The following is a 22,774-nucleotide window of genomic DNA, read 5'->3' on the forward strand; positions in this document are numbered from 1 at the left end:
ATGTTAGCTTGAAAGACTTTGCCTGGTACTTGTTTTATAGATTTTGTATTCTCTGGGCCAGTTTCTCAAAATATGTATATTTCCTAAATTTGTAGATTAATTTCCATAAGGATGCTGAACAGCAATACGAATGGTTGGTGAGTACGTGAATATGTACATGGGCATCTCAGTCTCAGTTGGTACTTTCCCAACACTGTAGGAGCACCAGGCCAAGCAGCTGTCCAGATGTGATTCCTTAACAAGCTGTAACCACAGACATAAACACCTCTCATAAATGAGGAACATTCTCATGATCTCGACACTGCAATCTCTTGGAAATTTCCCAGCATCATTAGGAAACATTCCCTAATCTCACAAGGAAGGTTTGAGGTTTTTATTTTCTTTTTCAATTTGTAAAGAGAAGTTGAAGAAGATAAAACTGGACAGCTGGGGAGAGCGTGCTGTGTGGGGCTTCTCAGCTACCGGCAGTAGCCAACATGTCTTTGGTCCTGCTTTCTATCCTCTGGCTCATCATTCAAACTCAAGGTAAGCACTAATATATTGACATTTTATACAAAAGTCAAATTATTTAACACATTTTAAAAGTACCCTTGAGAAAATGTCAAGCTTACATGACCCAAAGATCATTTTGTTTCAAGATCTGTTTGCATTTTGTTATATTTACTCAATTTATATAAATTTCATGCTCATAGTCAAGATGTTGTGATTGACATAATAATTTCTTTAGGACGTCCCTGAAATTTTCTCTCTGATTCAATAATCCTACTAGTTCTATCATTTTATTTTCTAAAACACCAGCCCCAAATGACACCAGAGAATTAACTTCCAGACCAGAAATCAAGAATTTCCTAACCATCTCCAACTTTATCTTGAATAACATCCATATTTTCTACCCCGTAAGGAGACAATCATTTATCTAAAGATACAATTTGTTCAAAGGCTGTGTTAGTGCCAATGACAAGAAAGATTCTTAAGTAAAATTAGAGTTAAATTAGACATAATTGCATAATTAAGCAAAATTAAAAATTAATTGACCAACTGAACTGTTAATGCTAGAGTTGGGACTAGAACTTATTAGAATTCACTCTAATTTCAATCTCACAGCTCTTTCCACTAATAGGATTCATGCTCTCTTTTGATAAAGAACTCTTAGTAATACATTTATAAATTTCCCATTTTCCAGTGTAATGAATCCTTCTTAGGACAGCATCACAGCAGAACTTTGGGGACTGACTAGGAAAGAAATTTTGCTTTACTATTTCCCTCCAAGTTCTCCACATCAGACAAGCGTAGAATCGCTTTGTGTCCCTAAAGTCATCCTGAAATTCATTCAAATTCAAATTCATTCATTCAAACAGTCCTGACTGTTACACTGAGTGGGAAACTGTCTCCAAGCACAGAAATTTAACTGTGAAAATGGGAGTATTTAAAAAATAAGACTGACCTTATATGGATGATTGAACAATTAAAAGAAAAAATAGATAAGGTGTGCTTGCCATCTTCCTAGACTGGTGCTAAATAATTTTATGTATTTTATGTTGTTCAATTTTTACACCAATCTCTATTGTAAATAAGTAAACTGATATAAACGCAAAGTGACTTTTACAAAATCATTTAGCTGGGACTTAAGACCACATCTTTTGGCTCCAAAATCAGTTTTTTTCCTAGTATATGCAAGCAAAATAGAAAATTGTCTATGTAACGTAATTCCAAGTGCACCAAGAAGGATATTTAGTCTATAGACAATTTGCCTACTTGTTCTCTGATATTTTAAAATTGCTCTAGCAAAGGATAACAAAAACTTTATTTCCTGTGAAATTTAAAGTCTTGAGGGCAAATGCTAATGAGAGAAAGAAGATAATGGTTTATTGTTACACTGAGAAATAAAATCACTGTTAGTACAGTCTTTCCTAAGAATGAAGTATTATCTGTATATGAAAAATCTGATTTTTGGAGAGGTTATTCAGGGGTTGCACTACAGAGGGAAAAAGATATGAAAAGGAAAAACAGAGATCTCTGTGAACAATGAAAGAAAAATTCACAATTTTGAAGAGGACTATAGAGGAAGAAGGAACTGGATTACTACGGGCAGAATTCCTGGCTCCCGTAATCTCTGTTCTAATCCAAGACCTTCCCTTTCTGGGCATGGTGGCCCAGAGTTTACGTATATGGAGAGATCATCCCAAGAATTGTTTCATCATTGTCACGTCTTTCCAGAATGAGAGGAGAGAGCAAAAAAAATTTTTTTCTTATCAAAGCTGAACTAGAAGGAGGAACCTGTTCTTATTAGTGTTTACCTTCTCTATGGGCATGCAGTCCTCCATGCCATTTCAACAAACCAACCAACCAAAACAAAAATCAAAACAAAAACCTTTAAATATTTTATATCAATATTATCTCTCTTTCTCTAGCAATAGCCATAAAGCAAACACCTGAATTAGAGCGCTATGAAGTAGTTCGTCCTAAAAAACTACACATTTTACACAAGAGAGAGATACAGAACAACCAGACAGAGAAGCACAGCAAAGAGGTAAGCAAAGGGAATGGCTGTGGGATTTTACAATCACCTGGAAAGACAATAATGAACCTTTTTACTAAGAGAAGAGATGTCACAATCAACACCTAATGGTTGAATCTTGAAGCCCATCTATACAGCTCCCCTTTGTCCAGGAGAGGGCAGAGGATTTCTCAGAATGCTTTTACAATTAAGCAGCAGGAAAGGAGTTAACTGCTTCACTTGATCAGAAAGAGTAAAGCTGCTTGGATATTTCTCCAAGTTTGTGGGGGGCTGGGGGGGAACACAGGGAAGGCAGCCCTTTCTAGAAGCAGATGTTCCTTGCAAAGGTCACTAAACTCATGTCTCCTCCTACCCTCACCCCCTGCCCCCACTAGCTTGCCTTTTCCTTGGTCATTTTGTCTACAATGGAGAATTCAACATTATCTCATCAATTAACAAGATTTTAAAAATCGAATTAATTAAGGATATTAACTCTTTGACTATTACATTGTTGTGAACCTTTCCCTCATAATTTTTTAAATTAAATGAAAATCTTTATTGAATGCCTATTATTTTATTTTTCTTTAATTTTTTTTATTGAGGTAACATTGGTTTATAACATTATAAAAATTTCAGGTGCACATGGTTATATTTCAATTTTTATGTAGACTACACTGTGTTCACCACCCAAAGTCTAGCTTCCATCCATCCCTGTACACATGTGTCCCTTCTCCTCTTTTGCCCTCCTACCTCCCCTCTGGTAACTACCAATCTATTCTCTGTATCGATGTGTTTGTTTGTTGTTGTTGTTGTTTTCGTCTTCCACATATGAGTGAAATCATACGGTATTTGTCTTTCTCCATCTGACTTATTTCCTTTAGCATAATGCCTTCAAGTTCCATCCGTGTTGTCTCAAATGGCAAGATTTCATCTTTTTTTAGGACTGAATAGTACTTTTACTTTATTTAATTCTTAGTAGGTTTTTGGTTGGTTTTCTTTAGTATATTTAGTTTGGTTTTAAAGTGATAAAAATATATGCCTTATTGTTATCCCATTAGTGATCCATTAGGATACACAGGACAGTATATTGCACATTAGAACAAATGATAAATCCCTATCTCACATATTAGAGTGTTTAATCTGTAAGTATTATTATCATGTTATTGTACTTTTTGGAAATCCTTGTTAATGTACAATTTATGTTTTGCTTTACACATTTGAAAGGCATAAGGGAACTGTTTTATTCTATATGCATTAGTAATTATTCTTCTATATATACTACATATCTAATTATAATTATTTTAGATAGACTCAGAAATATAAATTAACATCATTATATCATTAAATATTTTTAGGAAAGATATGAACCTGAACTTCGGTATCAGATTGTGTTAAACGGAGAAGAAGTTATTCTTCACCTACAAAAAACCAAGTAAGTCATGCTTCCTGAAAGTCTCATCACTGGATTATATTAAAAGAATTGAAAAAATAAATCTTCTTGAGACTCTATTAAGTGTGATTTGAAATAGAAGACATGAAGTATATTGAGTTTTAGGTGTTATTAATTTGTGCTGACATTATCTAAAAAGGTTGATGCTCACCTAGAAAATTACATGCAAAGTATAAGACAAACAGAGATGCCTATGTAAATGATTTTCTTCCTTGACACTTCCTGGAATTTACTGAAAATATTTTCTCCCCAGATAAACTCAAACCTTTGATGTGACTTTCCATTACTTTTATAAGAACACATATCCAAGGCTTATTCAGAGCACGGAGCCTTGAGACAGATCCCATGGGATGGGGCTCCACCAAGTTCTACAGCATTCAAGTAAACTTGTCCCTGAATACAAGGGTCCTTTATGCATATTTGTGACCCAACACCCTTCAGAGATCCTGTGGAGGCTGTGTCCTTGTTACAAAGAATCCCAAAATAACCCATTTGAATAGAGAATCTGCAGCTGAAAAGTAGCTGAGGGCATGTCTTACCTCAGATCTAAAAGGTATAGCTAATGCTTTGATTTGCTTCAGCAGCAGAGTTCCAACGTTGGAAAAGGATGAACAAGTCAGAATGTCAGCTCTTTCTTACTGTAGACATTATCATTCCTTTAGTGGTGAAGATCACGTCAGAAATATTCTCCTTTATTACACCATGAGTGTATCATGCAACTTTCTGCTCTCTACAGGCATCTCTTGGGGCCGGACTACACGGAAACATATTACTCACCCAGGGGAGAGGAAGTCACCACAAGGCCTCAGAACATGGTAAGTTCTGAATGCTTTCTGGGACTCTTTCTGGAATCTTCCACTTTTAAGATTCATAGGTGCAAGGACAACTTAAAAAAAATTGAGGACTTGAAAGCTAGGTGCTCATCTATGAACAATGAGACACCAGGTGTAAAAACATCATAGTCGGCTTTTTTAAAAGGTTGGAGGAGTAGGAGGCTTCCAATCTTGCATTTTTAGAAGCAACCAAAAGTCACTTTCTCCTAGATGATCTTATTCATAGCTTAGAAATACTCTCTCTTATAGGTACTTGAAATATCACATACTATTTACTGTTTTCTGATGATCTATGCATTTATCCTGAGGTCAGCAATGAAATATCAATTATTTAGTTAATATACTTTTAAATCTAGGTAAAACACCATCCTGTAGATAATGTCAAGGCCTAGATGTCAGACACAGAGAATCATGGCCAAGGGAAGAACAGGAAGTCAATACAAAAATGCTCAGTCATGGGGTATTACTAAGCTAAGTGAGTTTCCAAGTCTTCTATGAGAAAATGTTTTTAATGACAAGGTTTGTTGCAAAGGGAAGAAAAACACGACTGGAATATCAGACTCTGAGACAAGTCAGTTTGTTTTGAACAAGAGATTATTTCTCAGCTCATTCTACACAAGTGACTCCCTACTTTGCTTATATAGAACACCATCCATGTCTGAATCTCTAGCTGTAGATAAATTCTCTGGGCTTTTGATGCTGTTAAAGGGATTCCACTAAGACACCAATTAAAATGGTGAGTTGAGCCAGTTAATACGAGGAACTCAAGAGTGGTGGTGCGGCCTCTTGAGAACTCTAGAATCTAGAAAAATTTGCACTTCATTTTATTGACGTGTGATGCACAGTGTCTTAGGAACTCGGAGCAAGAGAGGTGTTCAGAAGTTGACCCTCATACTTGAGAGCGCTTGGGGAGTCCTGTAGATCAGAGGTGGCAGGCTACTTCGCAGATGCAGTGTCCACTTTCACCGCGAGCCCACTCAGGTTCAACCTCCTTGGACTTAGTGCAAATTAGTGTCACAAAGGCCGGTCCAGACATCCACCATGGAGAGTTTCCAGGGTCAGTGGTGGGGCAGTTCATAGCACCTCTGAAGTTCTCATTGTTTGTGTTTCTGGGAACTGGTCTGGCCACAGCCACACCTTGAAGAAATTTCCTGCATATTCAAGATAACAGCTTTCACCACAACTGTGATACATGTATTCTTGTAGTTAAAAAAATATATTTCTTTTTTCCAACTTTAGGAACACTGCTACTATGAAGGACACATTCTAAATGAAAAGGATTCTGTTGCCAGCGTTAGTACTTGTGATGGATTGAGGTGAGAGCCACTTGCAAAAATATTAAACACCAAGCAGTATTTTGTTACACAGAACTGAGTCTTCATGGACATTATGTCTGCTTACTGTCTTGGTAAAATTTTCTCTATCATCAAAATGCTAAATACATGTGGTTAAAGTGAAAAATAAAGTGTCATTTCATAATCTGCTGCTCCAGCAGAAGTCAGCCCTAGCAATGTGTGAGCAAGGGGCTACACTCTGGGCTTGGATAATATCTGGATGCATTTCCATGTTTATCCACCCCAATCCCTGACACCATTCTGTTTTATTTTCTTAACAATTCTACCCTGCAATTGTCATGGTTGAACATAATTTTTAAGTGTGTGTGTGCTTGTATGTGTGTGGTATTTCTGTTTACAAAGGCAATTCTTGCCAATTAGGGAAAATTTGGAAAATAAGAAAAAGCACAAGTAAGAAAATAACCATCACAAAATTTTACCTCTGAGTGATCACTATTATCAACGTTTTGTTATGTTTGCAGCCCTTTATGCATATAGACAAATGTTTCTTTTACATGGTTGAAATATGAACTAAAAAACATATAGTTTTTCTTCCAACATGGTTCATACCATATGCCATCATAAGCCTTTTACCATATCATAAAACATCATCATGGGTGTAATTTTTAACAGTTTTTGGGCTTTGTAATATTCCGTCGTAAGTATTCACTTTATATTTCTGAACTAATTTTCTTGCTAAGAAGAAAGATTCTTTCAAGTACTATTATTTCCAACCTATTCCTCTGGCTTCTCTGCTAATCATTCTCTCTCTCCTCTGGGGTTCATGGTATCTAAACACTCCTTTACTCCATTCTCCATTATATTCCTAGGATATACCAAGAAATACCTGCTACATGAATAAACTGTGAAAAAAAATATTTATCGAGCTCATGATATAAATTCCAAATTCTTTGTGATAGCTTCATCCTAGTTATTCTTGTTCAGAATACTCTGAGTAAATACCATAGGCTTCATTTTAATATTGACAAGTAATGATTATAACTTAAATTAGCGACGATTAGCTGAAAGGCCTATGAGTGGAATCTCTGTGTGAGCTTGAGCCTGAGGGAGAGGGCCGCACAGTGTGGTCAATATACAGGACTCCGTGTGGCGGAGAATCTGAAATGTGAGTCTCTGCATCTCACAGGGGACACTTCACACATCATGGTCAAAGATACATGATAAAGCCTCTGAAAGGCACAGACCAAGAAGAACATGCTGTCCTCACGTACGCCAGAGAGGAGCCAGAGCCAGCTAACCAGACCTGTGGCGTGAGAAATGTTGGCAGGAAACGAGGCCTCGCTCGAACCTCTAGGTCACTCAGTAGCCCAGAGGTGAGTGTGGCTTTCCCGTCATCATTTATTTCCATTGTCTCAGCAATGGAATATGGTCTACTGGTGTGCTCAGCAGTGGCTGGTGCATGTAAAGCCTGTAATTTATTTACTTCTTATCCTTCGATTTAATTTCCCACTGGGGAAAAGAAATAAATCTCTTTGTAAGCTTTTGAATCTTTTAGGATAAAGATAATTATTAACAATGTTTTTTTTTACTCTTTGTAAAGCAGGAAGAGTTTCTTCAGGCTGAGAAATACATTGATTTCTTTTTGGTGCTGGATAATGCCTTTGTGAGTATGAAATACGTGTGCTTCTTGGCCAGTTAAGTCAATCTTTAAGTTTTCTTATCAGGCAAACACAAGCAATAAACTGTTCTAGCTGAAAATATGGAGCCTGTCCACCCGAGTGTCTTGTCTGTTCTGCCTGCCTTGCCAGCAATAGTTTTTCTCACCCACTCCCTTAATATCCATCTGCTGCCAAAATATTCAGATACTGGCAATATACTGAATGTCAAATAGCTACAGCAAATCAACCACAATATTAAAAACAAGAAAAAATGGTTTATTAAAATATTTTAAAATATTTTTAAAAATTGTCACTATATTATGTAAATATCAAGTAGATACAAAACTGTATGTACTTTACAAATTATAAACATATACAAAAATACTAAAATCTGTACTTCTAACTAGCAAATATTGCTTTATAATCAGATTTTAATAATGTTGAATCGTTTTAACAACATTGAAATTATTAATTTGATTTATTTAACCTAAAAATGAAAAACATTGAAATTTTGTGTGAATGTCTAATTTTTCTCTTACCAAAATATCTTACATCTGAAATAGAATTTGTTGAGACACAGAGTCTTATATATGGTAGATATGGAATGAACAGATGTTTATTTACATTGAAATGTATAAATTTTCTTAAAATGTAAAATCCTGTACCCCGTCAGCTTTCTCACTTTAATTTGTGATTTTAATTATGCTTTGCATTTTGTGTTTTACAGTATAATATGTATAAGGGGAATCTAACTTTGATAAGAAGCTTTGTGTTTGATGTGATGAACCTACTCAACGTGGTAAGATCTCTGTCCTATAAACATGTTTCCACATAGGACCCTGGGGCTGCCCTATGGTTTTACCAAATAAGGAGTTGGGAGAGTCACAATGGCTTAAGGACAGCAGTTTTGGGAAATTTAGCAGAACAAGGATCAATATCAAGGTAAAATTACATATACTGCAGCAAAGGCAACGTCTAGGGTTTCCATTTTTAAAATGGGATACAATTCTATATCACTGTGGTCAGCAAAAGATCTAAAACACTAAAGAAATTTCCAACATTTTCATGAAGAAAAATGCTCTTCCCACAGATTTATAAAACCATAGATGTTCAAGTGGCCTTGGTAGGTATGGAAATCTGGTCTGACGGTGATAAAATAAAGGTGGAACCCAAAGCAGCCGTCACCTTTACCAACTTTCTGAATTGGCATCGTTCTAACCTGGGGAAAAAGAAGATCCATGACCATGCTCAGTTACTCAGGTGAGCACACACTGGCCAGGGCCAGGGGTATGTAGGCAGAGTGGATAGTTATTCCAAAGGTTTCTTGGCAGGGATTTCTGTTCAATTATATGTCCTTGATCAGTTGTCAGAGAGCCTGAAGTTCTACCATTAGCAATTCACCTGTGAGATTATCAGAGACCCATGTCAGATCAGTAAAATGGACTCTTGGATGTGGGACAACCATCTGTGGTCACTATAATGCTATGGAATAGCAGACACTTTCTGGGGCCTAGAGAATATGAAAAGGGTATAGGGCAGCAAGGGAGATGTAAAACATAATTGACAAAAGTTAATTGTTCCAAAGACTCAGATTGTGACAATGTATCTGTAACTTTCACACAGTGGAATTGGCTTCAACAATGGACGTGTAGGAATGGCAGCCTCGAATTCCTTATGTTCCCCATCTTCGGTTGCTGTTATTGAGGTTTGTAAACTTATAGTAAGGCTCCTTGTGGTTCTGTATCCTGTGAAGACCAGCATAATGTTTTATACACAGTTAGCACAAAGAACATGTGCTGAATCAATAAATAAAAGTAGAAATGAACCTACTAGTAGATCATTGCAGTGAAGATTTCTTATATTATGAAACAGAGTATCTCCTTACATCAGCCTTCCTAGAAGACTTCACTCTTTAGACGGTGTTAGGGAATAAGTGCAGGAAGACTGGGACAGAAAGGAAATCCACGTGCCCTCTGTGGCCTGAGCCAACTTCAAATTAATCATTCCCAGTATTGATGGCCAGAGAGGTCAGAGAAAGTACATGTTGGTGTCATACAGTCAAGCACTACTAATGTCAGAGGCCTCGTGGCAATAGTTTTTGGAGGCTTTTGAGTACATACTATGGTACCTTTCAGTACTTATCATGAAGAATTAATTACCTTAATTTAACCATCGTTTACCAAGAATTTATTATTAGTTCAACAAATATTTATTGAGAACTGATTCAATGGTGAGATTCACACGAGCCAACCATTCCAAATATTTATTCAACATTTTGCAATAACCAGTGACAGGGAAAGGAGCTTCATGACTCATTATTTTTCATCTTCAAACTGTTATTTTTAGTACTGAACATTGGCAATAATTAAGAAATAACTGAGTAAAATAAGAAGTAATAGAAATTTTTATTTTTGCTAGGGTAAGAGAAAGAATAGTGTGTCACTTGTAGGAGTGATGTCACACGAGCTGGGCCATGTCCTTGGTATGCCTGATGTTCCATATGACACCAAGTGTCCCTCTGGGAGTTGTGTGATGAATCAATACCTAAGGTGAGACCTTGTCACTCTAGAGAAAAAAAAATTTCTTAAATCTTAAAGAATTCAGAGGCAGTCTATATAGCTGGAAGGGGATTTTTTACCAAGATATGTGTATCCTGTTAATTCACCCTCCAGCCTAGGTTTTTACCAGCTATCAAGGCTCATTTTTTAAGATTTCCAAATATGCCAAGATAGAGTTTATAAGTATGGTGAGCATGTTACTTTAACTTAAAATAATTTTAACTTTAAATAATATATTTTCTAGAAATATGTATCTAATTAAGATGACAATATTCTTAGGTATACCCATCACCAATCAATCAATCAATCCATTTTTGTGTCATTATTAATTACCTTCTAATGCCAGTCACCTTACAAGGACTTGGGGTAGAAAAATTAATAAAACATACCTTGAACTTGAAGTGCTCATGAATGGGGAGAGAAATATGTCCACAGAACCTCTAAGTTTGCTATTATGTCTTTTCAGTAGTTCATTATTATTATTGCTTACCTCTCAGCCCTTAAAGGGGAGATGAGTGAATGGTAACAAATGGTGAGACTCATCACTGCTGCCATTTGGGACAGTAGTGAATCCATATGGGAATTTAAATTCTTCCAGCTCTATGACTGGGTATCTGGGAAAAACATTTTCCAACTGGCATAGAATGCATGTTCTATTGCCCTCCACATATAACACGGTGCGTCCTAAACAGATACTAAATTTGAAATTTCCTTTGACCCAGGTAATAAATATAGTTAGACAAGTCAGATTCTCATGTTCATTTATCACTGTGTATCACGGTATTTCTGGTTTTTCTTCTGGTTACAGCTCAAAATTCCCAAAGGATTTCAGTACCTCCTGCCGTGCACATTTTAAAAAATACATGTTATCTCAAAAACCAAAGTGCCTGCTGCAAGCACCAATTCCTACGAATATAATAACAAAACCAGTGTGTGGGAACCAACTTCTGGAAGTAGGAGAAGACTGTGATTGTGGGTCTCCTAAGGTATGAAAATATCCATAATTAAAAAATTTATTAGAGAGTTATTGCAGCATAAGATTACACTGTTTTCTTTTTAAAAAATGTTATTTCAGAAATTCTTTCTAAAGACAAGCTTGACATCATAGTAAAAAGTAGACTTGCACTTGTGTTTTTAGTACTGATTTTAGTCATCTTTTGAAAGGCATTTCAAAAGCCAGGATATGCTTGTGACATGATTGTATGAAGTTCAGTGTCAAGAAGCACATCATTAACTATGAACTTTCCTAGATATGTTAGTCAGAAATTCCTAAATCACATAAAGTTGCAGCTGATCATTTGTTAAGCAGTAACAATTACAGATCTAGAAGAGCTGGCCTCATCTCATCAGGCCAGTGTGTAAACCAGGCAGAAAATAAAACCGAAAAGGAGAAAAAAGAAAAATCACATAGACCTGTAGAAAATGGGTTATTAACATAGAACATCTAAGATAATTACTATAATTCTGTAATCTTTATAAAAATCTGAAATGTTCACTAGCAATCCCATATTAGGTTTCTAAAAGAGAGGCTTCTGTTTTCTTAGCAATCTTCTTTTACTTTTAAGACTAAAAAAATGAGTTAATATTTGAAGAGATTTTCTATGTGTCAGACAATCTACAAAATGCTTTTATATACACCCTCTCTTTTACTACTCACAACAAACCTAAAAAATAGGTTTTGTTATTATCTCAATTTAGAGAAGAAGTGAGACTTGGAAAGGTTGATAACTAGTTCCAAGGATACAAAGCCAGTAACTGGTGAAGCTGTTGCAACCCAAGATTTATCCATTACTTTAAGAGGCTCTGTGACAATGGGGAAGGCATACAATTTCTCTATGTTTCAGTTTATTGATTCAGAAATTTTAAGCAGTTGAATTATATTAGAAGATTGCATGTTGTAACTTAATCATTTGTAAAGAGTATGGCAAATATTCTGTTAATTACAATGAGACATGGAGTTTTACAAATGATTTGATACTTTATAATAAGCTAGATTTAAGTTTATCTCATTCTTACTTGCTTGCATTCCCATATGGTTTCTCGGGTGGAAGACAATTGAAGCTTTTCATAATCCTAAATGGCACGTATTCAGTGCAAATTGACAAAATAGAGAGAGAGAACTACTGTCTATATGATATGTAAGATATAATATTCTTTAAGTATATCAGCCAGCTCCTATATTGTTTCCATATCTTGTTGATTTTCTACTTATGTAGTTTGAATAAAACTAGAGAGTTCAGGCTCATGAACAACTGGATTCTCAAATAACTGTGTTCTTATCCATAAAGTAGTATATATACTTCATATAGTATCCTTTAGTTAATAATCCAGTTTTCCATGATCTGATATGCTATTTTATTATTTTTGTGTACATACTTAGGTCTTTTCCTAGATTTTAAAAATAATCATTCTACCTATCTGTCTAGATATTATCACGAAAGCATCATGCTATTATAATAATTGTAACTATACAATGTATTTTTTTTTTGGCAGAATTTGCATAGTAATTCTTCAGTGTTCAGTCTTCCATATAACTCTTGGTATTTTTCTTTTGTCAGTTTGCCCACAAATACAACTGAGATTCTGATGTAATGCATTAAATTCGTATTTCACTCTGAAGGCCACTGACATTTTCGTGATATTAAATATTGTCTTAAAAGACAAGTTGCCTCTAAAGTTTCTCAGGAAAGTTCTAGATAAAGTCCTTCGTGTAGTTCTTGCACACTTTGAAAGTTTATTCTGAAGCATTGTCAATGTTTCCTTTTTCTATTAGTATGTGTAATGTTTTCTCTTTTAATTTAGGTTCTAATTTATTACTCTTTTTGATGTTATTTTATTATCTTAAGCAGCTATCTTAGTGAGTTGTCCAACGTTTTTAGAGCTGATTCTCTGTTTTTTCAAGATCAAGAATTTTATCACATACAAATAATGAAAATGTGATTTATACTTTCCAATTATTAGACTTTTATATGTTTTCCTTGTCTCATGGCATTTGTCAGAATTTCCATAAAAATATAGGCTATACATAATCCTTGTCTTATACTTTATTTTATTAGATATATTTTTGCTATTCATCAGATAGATTTTCTTTATCATGATGATGCATAATTCTGTTCATAGTTTACTTACGTAAGCTTAAATAATTCAATAATGGCTACTAAATTTTTGCCATCTATCACAATAATATTAGTTGTTTTCTTCCCTCAATCTCTTAATATGATGAATTATATTACCTTATTCTGTACAGTTGAGACACCTTTGCATTTTTGGTGAAAAAACCTCTGCATGGTTGTAATGGAGAGTTATTTATATTAATAAACTGGTGTTTTACTAATATTTTATTCAAGTTTTTGCATTTATATTCATAAATGAGAATAGCGTGTGTGTGTGTGTGTGTGTGTGTATTCATTACCAGTTCTCATTATCAGAATTATGCAGGCTTGGTAAAATTGAGGAATTGAGGATTTAAAATTTTCTTCTCTATCTTCAAGCAGTTTGAATAATATATAAATATTCTCCCTTAAAGTTTTAAATTAATTTACATGTAATACCATCTAAGTCAAATTTATTTGGAGTGAATTATTGGATAATTCTGTTTTTTGTCTTTTGAAGAAGTAGTTTTCATTACTCTTAACATTTTTTTTACTCTCAAATTTCCTTGGTCACTTCCACTGGAATTTGTATAGCAGAGTAATTTAGTTTAAAAAGTGAAAATTCATTGTCATCTTGTACGAGAATTCTCTGCACCTAGTCTGTAGGAAAAAAGCGCTGACTCCACTTTCCTATTGTGTGTGGGCTTTAAAGGAATGTGCCAATCCTTGCTGTGAGGCCACGGCTTGTAAGTTAAAATCTGAAGCTGATTGTGGAGAAGATACTCTGAACCGTATCATGTAAGACCTTTTTCTTCTTTCTTTGTTCCCAAATATTTTCTCACTTTTATTTCAGATTTGAGAAAAGTGTGCCACAGAGTTCTATAATACACTAAAACACAATTTATTTTATTTTTTCAAAATGGCTAAATTTCACAAGGGAAAACAAAGCCACTATTATGAACATAAATAACTCAAAGTTGTGTCTGTTCTAATATACTAATGGAAAAAATGGCTACTTTGTCACTTGTGAGACTATGACTGATGAAATCTGTGCTTAAAATTGTATAAATTCTATTAGGTAGTGATGAGTTTAATACAAACTAAGATGAGAGAAAGAAAAGTTTGTTTAAAAAAAAAGCCTTGATTGATGAGCAAATTTTATTCTTGATGAAGAGCTGATAGTTGTAATTTGTGAGGTAGACAGAAAATCAATAACATTTAAGAACACACTATAAGATTTGTCAGTTTTATTCCTTTTAAAGTGTCTCAATAAGCCATAATTCATGTATTATTTTTGGGTTTTATACAATCCTATATAAGTTGGGCTATGGAACCCAATTGATCTGAATATGGTATTTGTTTCAGAGAAAAATACTCTCTGAATCTTAAAAATGGCAATAACAACAACAAAAAGTCATAAATTGGGGAAAGACTAAGGCTAAACTATATTTATTGTACCCCTCTTCCTGAATCTTTTCTGGAATTGAACCTGCAGAGAGATTATAAAGGGAATCATTGACTCAAACATCATCGACTATCACTTCCTCAGGAAAGGACCAGCAATGTCGTAAGATAAGGAGCATCATTCATTCCTTTACCAAGCACCATTTAACATGGCCTGCTGAATCCCTGGTGTGACCCACTCTGCAGGGAATTCTGGAATTGTGTCCATCTTTTTATTCTGTCAAAGAGCCCAGAAGCATAGCATCTCGAAAAATATCCATTCAACTCTTTATGGGCTTGGAACAATAGATACGCATGCCCCATTACTGGGCAAAGTTGGCAATTTAGTATCATTAAAGAAAATTGGACTTGGATTCAGGAAACTTCAAATCTTTTCTTAGTTCTGCCCAAACTAACTGTAGGACTTTATGCCAAGTTATTTAATTGGTTATCTCACTGGTAAAATGGAGCTAATGATATTGTCTCTCGGTAGGGTTGTCAGTATTATTTTAATTCTATAAATGTTCGTTTTCATTATTACATAATATTTTATAATTTATAATAATCATGGCTTCCAAACTTATTTTTTCTTTTAATCAGAGAATGAATCAAAAACTCTGCTTCATTGAGATGCTACTTGCCAGGACAAGAATCAAGAAATCTAAACATGCCAGGAATCTTGTGTATTTTCACCTTTGTACTTAGATATCTCTTGCTTTTCACTTGTCATTATACTTGCTGTATTTTTACCAGCCCAGCAAACAGGTGAATAGCTGGGCTTAGAAAAGTTGCCTGTTTTCTAAGATCGGGTCTTGAATGTATTTTTAAGGATCGTAAAGCTATTGTTTAGCTCTGCTCTTTGGACCGAACACCTCAAAATGCACCGCTGACTCACGCAGCGTCGATCCGGAATTGTAAAAGTACAGTGATTTGTATCTTAGCCCCACTTTCCTTTTGCTGGGATAGTCCACGAGAAAACAAGACCACTTGAGGAGTGAGGCCTGTGGCAGAAGAAAGGAGAGCGGAGTTCACGTGCCGTTTATTTCTCCTCAGTCTTCCCGGGCCTTGCTCTTAGAAGTGTGACACTGTTCTACATGGTGTCAAGATTAATTAAATATAACCATTTTTATTTTATCATGTATAGTCCCTTACACTTCTTTTACTATCACATATATTGTTAATTTTGAGAAGTCTGCATTGCTAACATTTTAACTGAGCCATCAAGGAATGCTTCATTCATCTATTGATTTAATGAACCATAATGTCACTGAATAAAACACAACTTTTTGAGGCTTTTCTGTGTGGTCATTTTAAAAAATGAATATTTTTGAGCTTCACTGCAGGTTTGTGTTAGGTATTAAAGCCTCACATAATTAGACCACTTTCCCTCTGGTCATTTGTCAGTATTGCCACAGATAGCCGGGCATCATCATATGGAGATGAAGAAAGAAGGTCATTTTTTATGCGCCAAATGAAATGACTTGAGGCCAGTCACACAAGAAGACCAGAGTTCTTCTTGAGGTTTCTTTCTCCAAATACTTTTTAACAATTACTCAAAAAAATTACTCAAATTCCCATGGATGCCTATGCTGGGAGAACAGGCTCTTAGACATACTTCTGAGCAAATCGCTCCCAGAATGTCCTGCCGGGTGGTGTTGGCTGTCTCCCCTTCATTGCCTCACCAGCATTGGTGCGTTTGGCCCTACCAGTGTTGGCAGCTGAAGCTGCACCTCAGACGTTGCTGATAGCCGTGCTACAGCCTGAGGCATGACTTGCCAACACCTCCATCGTCCCCTGATCCGATACAAACTTCCAGCCAATGTCTCCAAGAAAAAAGGTTTCTGTAGGCACATTTCCCCCTTACTCATGCTGAGGTAGAGGCTTCTTATAGTACAACTCCCGAGCTGCAAGGATTATAGGTAGTAGTATTCTGGAGACAGCTAGTACTGGCTCATGTGTGTCAATTGTTAAATTTTCAGGAATACTATGAGTAGGCTGTAAAACACAGCCATTACTAAAAACCAACTTGCATGAGTTTATAACTAAATAAATTATATTAAAACCTATACTAGTCAGAGTTTTCCAGAGAAACAGAATACATATATATTATACATTATATATATTATATATTTATATATATAATGTATAATATATATAATATATATACATTATATATATATACACATTATATGTAATATACATATATTATAAAGAATTAGCTCATATGATTATGAAGGTTAAGAAGTCCCACAATCAGCTATCTGCAAACTGGAGACCCAGGAGAGCTGATGGTATAATTCAGTCCAAGGGCAGGAGAAGATGAGATGAGATATCCCAGCTCAAGCAGGCAGGCTGGCAGAAAAAAGAAGTGAATTTCTCTTTCCTCTGCATTTTGTCCTATTTAGGCCCTCAGCAGATTGGATGATCCCCACCCACACTGAGAAGGGCAATCTGCTTTACCATCCACTGATTCAAATGCTAATCTCATCCAGAAACACCCTCACAGACACAACCATAAATACTATTTAATCTGGACACCCTGTGGTGCAGTGAAGTAGACGCATAGAATTAAGCATCACAAAAGCAAAGGACATACTCAAAACATATCACTTCCTACTAACCTCTGCTCTTCTGGTCATTTAGGTCTACCATAACTGTGTGATGGGAATCCTATATAACCGTGCCATACTGTACACCTCTTCTTACTCCAGGTTCGGTGAGGTCACATCGGTAGCTTGAAATGGACCATGGTGGGAGAATTTTATTTCAGAAATAGGCAAATGCTACAAATCATTTATTGTTTTGTTTATTGTCTATACTTAAGAAAGTGATGGAGAGAATGTTTAGAATGCAGATTAAACTTAAAAGGTGAGTCTTTATAGCAATTGCAACATGAATAGCACAAAAAATTGAGACTACTCTCAGTATTTGAAAACTATTGTCTAATCCAACAAAGAAGTTACTCACATCTTTCACAAATGAGTGAAATTCTAATATACATTTTCTTTGATGTTTCAATTTCACTCATTCATGTAAATATAGACATCAACTGATATTTATATCAGAAATACATTCATTCGTCATTTGCAACCATAGTTTGGCTACAGACAGAAGAGTTCAACAGAAATCAATGACAGTATCCTGTGAGAATTCAATGGGTATGTGGAATTTATAATAAAGAATATTGTACATTTTATTATTATTTGAAAATTATATGCCACACATCCTTTATATCAGTAAAATTTATAATAAAAGTATGTAGTTACATGCATACATACATTTTTTTCCAGAGAGCAAACTGTTAAAAATTTACCAGCATATCACTGATTAGAGCACTTTAAACATAAAGTTTTTAAGGCATGTACACGCAGCCATTTCCTCCAAGGCACACCAATGCTATCAGAACGGCCAGGTCATGGGGTAGGATGGGTTCTATTAGCCTAGAAATATGATCTCCTTCCTTTCTCCACTCTCTTCTCACCTACTGTAAGTCCAGGTGCGTGGTCTGGCTCTTCCTCTTCCTCTCAGTGCTTTTTTTCTAAAAGTTCCCTGTTGTATTTTTCTGAAATTTGCCTTGATCCCAGCTACTCCAGTCTATCCAACATGGATTTATATCTACAAACCTCAAAGGCAAGGAGTCAGGATCCTGATACTTTTCCACCTTAAAAGAATATTCTGCCTCAGTTACTTGAGACAGTATTTGGATATGCGGGCTGGGGGGTGAAGTAGAGGTCCCTTTCCAATTTTATTTAATAGCATCCAAGCTCCAAAAGCTGGTGTATCTCGTGGGAATGGGTGACATCTAACTCCAAGTAGCTTCACTGTCTAAGTCCCAAGCCCTTGCTCAGCTAAAATGTCCTATTACATAACTTTCAATTTCTAAATGATTCCTCATTCATCATAAAACGATCTTTATCTTCAGAAAAGTTGCTTAGAGATTCGGGCAATTTTTAAAGGCTGTGTGTAATTGGTATATCACCAAATAACCAATCTAAATGAAACTTTTTCCGTTGAATTTATCAGAGGTCATAGAATTATTTATTAAGAAAACATTGCTATGATAGCAACTGAACTGCTGCTTTGGGAAACCCCCAGCTGGTTGGCATGTTGGTAGACCAAACATCTGCACAGTTTGCTTTTGATGTTTGGCAACATGCATACAGTCTAACAGTTAAATGTGATGTGTTTGTAAATTTAGAAATTACTTTTCAAAGACATAATTCTGTTTCCAACCAAAGCAAAAGCAAAACACCACCATACATCTGTTCAATGCTATAAGTTTTTCAAAGTAGTTTTACATCTTTTACCTAATTTAAGTCTTAATGAAATCAACAAGAGACATGCATGACAAGTATTATTATTTTTATTTCATAGAGAAAAAATCTGTGGCCAAGAGGTTGTTAAGCGACTTATCTAGGGTTCTATAGAAAACTTATGGCAGTCATAGAACTCGACTCAAGGGCCCTGAGTCCTCAAGCCGGGTTGCTTACAAATAATTTAGACTCCACCATTTTATCCTCCATTCTGATGTGATTATCTCTTGAAATGGATGAACCTCACATCTTAAAGCATTCAGATGACACTTTGTTTATTGATATTTACAATGTGTCATAAATCCTAAGAGAACCAAGGATGGTTTTGGAAAGCACATATCAGCTCAAAGGACATACGACTATGGATAGTGCTCAGTAACCTGCCTTCTAAAGACATTGATTGCTCCTCTCCCTTCTCTACCTTTGACCAAGTTGCCTGACACTAAGAGTTTATTTTTAAAGTGAAAAATATTTATTCTTGTAATTTACATATGAAATTGATAATATAATAAATTAGGAAAAGAAAATTGATTCATACAAGGATAAACAAATTTATCCTTCTTTAGTGATTGAAAGACATATATTCAAATAGAGTTTCAACCCTACTTACAAATAAATTTATTATATATTCAAAGCTAATTGAGCATCTGCTATATACCCAGTACATTACTAAGCAATGAATATAGAAGATATGTAAAGCATAGTTTTTTCTCCCTGAGATCTTTAAATTTCTTTGAAGATAATAGTTATATGAACATGAAATACTTTCAGGATAATATAAGAAAGCAGAAGGGAGTCCACAGGCCCAGCACCTTAGCACCTAGCACACACCTTGACACCCAGCACATAGCTTGGCACCAACCAGGCACAGAAGGAAAGAAAGGAGGAGAGAGAGAGGAGAGCAGGGGGGAAGACAAAGTCCCGAGAGAACAGGAAAAGAGAGTTGCACACAATGTCTGAGGAAAAGCTATGGTTGAGAAAGAAACAAATTGCTCCAAAGAGCATATATAAGTCCTTCAAACTCTGAAGCAATCCATAGAAACAAAGTTAAGAAACATGGTTACTGCCCCGAGAGGGTGGTCCTGAAAATTACATGGAGAGGAGCTAATAGCGGGAAGGACTTGAAGCCTTCCTTGACCAGCCACACCAGAGGTGGCAACCTGGAGGGTTCCCTGAAGTTGGAGGAAGCAGAGAACCAGCAGCGGCCAAAAGAACATTCTGCAACGTTAACACTTGTGGGTGTGTTTGAAATATATTAAATGTTTAGTTTCACCGATCTATATCTTATGAATTCTTAATAATTTTTAAATAAAATATTTATATGAATACTGGTATGTTTGTATAAAAAACACAAATCACTGGTATTGTCATTTTGCTTCCCTCCTGCAATGAGCATTTATGTACATCATGTCAAGGTCTCCTTGACCTAAAAGAAATCTGCTCCCTATCCCGAACCTCCCTTGAACATCTTCTCCATCTCAAGTAACTTCTGCCATCGTTGCCTCATTTCCCGACCACCCTGTCCTTCCCCAGCTCCTTGAAATCACATTTCTGGCCCCACTGCACCACTGAAGGTCCTCTTTCCAAAACCATCGGCAGCTTCCTCACTACCGGAAGCTCCTGGCTTTCTCTGATCTTTGTCTTCCTTTCGGCAGCTGAGGACACTGGTAATCTCCTCTCTTTGACACTCCTCTCCCTTAGACCCCACGAGGCTGTAATCACGTCTCCTCTCCCTTCCCTACTTTTACTCTGAAAAGTGAATTCTCAGCCCGTTATTCTCTCTGCAGCCCTTCCAGGTTAGAAGGCGTCCACTATCCACTTGACTCAGTTGAGCCCAGTTAAACTTAGTGACTTAATGTTTCTAGTAGCCTGGCTTTCATCTCAAATGCAACATCTGAGACTGGATTTTACTACCATTTCCCCCAAAGAGTCTCCTTTTCAAATATGTGTTTCAGGAAGACTTGAAACATTGGAATCAGTCCTTACACTGCCTTTTTCTCTCTTCCTTGTGATCATGCACTTAGTCAACAAACAAATGGAAGCAGAGAAACAGAGGGTCAGAAAACACTCACCAGAAGAGGGGAGGTAAGAGAGGAGGAAAAGGGAAGGGAGAGAACTAAAAGAAATCTATTCTCCTCAATAGATGGATCAGAAAATGTCCTTTCTAGGCGGATACCACTCTGTTCCAGGTGACTATGAAATCATTCTTCATTTTGACCATCAAATACAAAATATCAGAATATTAGGAAGCTCGAGCTTTTCAGCTTTGCCCATCCCCAAAACCACCGCCACCTAGCGACAGCCCAAAACTCACAGACCTTTCGTTTCTGAAATCACATTAACCTGGATTTTGGTATCTTCATAGACAAATGACAATAATCAAGAAAAGATAAACCTGTATGAGGAAGAGAGTCCCCTTGTCCATCTTGGGGATAAAAGAAGAAGTGCTGTTTTCTCAGGTATAATAAGGTCCGTGGGATGTAAGAAAGCAGTGAGAAACCAGGGTAAGAGGCAGGTAATGAGGTTTCCATGGACAGATGGGAAGAGGCTGAGAGGGAGAATCAAGGTTTGAGAGGTCTGTGCTGTAGAACCAAATTAGAACTAGGCAGTTAGATTAGCTTTACAGAGATTACTTTTAAGTAATTGAATCTATCCTATAGGAAAACTCTGTAACTTTCCACCTGTTCTGAGGAGCGCCCCTGACTATCTTCCCGAGTCCTCTGTCCTCCGGGACTGGCCGCTCACTGTCCTGCTGAGCCACCAGGCCAATTCCTCATACAGTTTTTCCTCCCCTGTTACAAACATGTTAATAATGAAAAATAACAGCTTCTTTCTTGGGTTTCCCTTAGCAGAGCTAACTAAAGCGCTTTTCCCAAAAACTAACTTTGCTGTATACTTAATAACAGCAAGAAATAAACAGCAGCATAAACGCAAGAGTAAACACAGTCCTCTTGCTCAAGTGCAGCTCTCTGCCTTGGGACAGACTCCAGCCCAAGGGACGGGTAGTCTTTAGGTACCTGGCCCAGCTGCCTTCCTCCTCCTCTTTATTTCCACCTAGGGAGTCCATTTTATTACCTATTAACCTTTCTTTCTCAATTTCTGATCCCTGTTCATCCCTAAAAATCCCGCTTATGAACCATCTGCAAGGCCCCTCCCCGTAAGCTGACGGGAAAGCCTCTGACTTCCCTGCAGGAGACCGTCCCGGGAGTGCTTTCGCCTGACAGCCCAGCAGCCGGTGACGGAACGGGAACAAGGCCGCTGTGCTGAGTCCGGCGCCTCGGCGCCCACGGCGGTGGAGGGGCTGTCCAAGGTCTGGCGAGCCCAGGGCCTCCTGCCGCAAGGACCTCTGCCTTTGCCGGTCTTGGCATCTCAGTCTACTCCTGCCTCAGAGGGGCTGTGACCAGCGAGCTGTTGTTGATCAGAGTAGAGGCTCCAGGATGGGGGCAGGTGGGCGTTAGTCTGAAATCTGGAAGCGTAGAGAGGGGCTCAGACAAGCACATGATTTGCGGACCCAAAGCTGACTTGGGCCTTTGCGGACAATTTCTAGGGCTTTCGGCGCCCTCGTGTGGCCATGGTGTGCACAGCGGCCGAGGCCATGTCCAAATCCTCTGTTGACCTTATAAATCTCAGCGCTG

At 36.7% G+C, this 22,774-nt stretch overlaps 1 protein-coding gene across 1 annotated transcript; it reads left to right on the forward strand.

Moving 5' to 3' along the window:
- Positions 1-443: 443 nt before the first annotated feature.
- ADAMDEC1 (ADAM like decysin 1) lies at positions 444-22,539 on the forward strand. Its single transcript, XM_087437252.1, has 14 exons — positions 444-525; positions 2,412-2,530; positions 3,853-3,929; positions 4,684-4,762; positions 6,020-6,096; positions 7,262-7,448; positions 7,676-7,738; positions 8,461-8,532; positions 8,824-8,993; positions 9,357-9,438; positions 10,152-10,282; positions 11,100-11,277; positions 14,096-14,181; positions 22,332-22,539. The coding sequence occupies exons 1-14, from the start codon at positions 477-479 to the stop codon at positions 22,537-22,539; spliced, it is 1,578 nt and encodes a 525-aa protein (XP_087293378.1). The 5' UTR covers positions 444-476.
- The last annotated feature ends 235 nt before the right edge of the window (positions 22,540-22,774 follow it).

This window comes from Ceratotherium simum, chromosome 12, assembly GCF_057802395.1.
Source record: "Ceratotherium simum simum isolate JZ-2026a chromosome 12, ASM5780239v1, whole genome shotgun sequence".
Taxonomy (NCBI): Eukaryota; Metazoa; Chordata; class Mammalia; order Perissodactyla; family Rhinocerotidae; genus Ceratotherium; species Ceratotherium simum.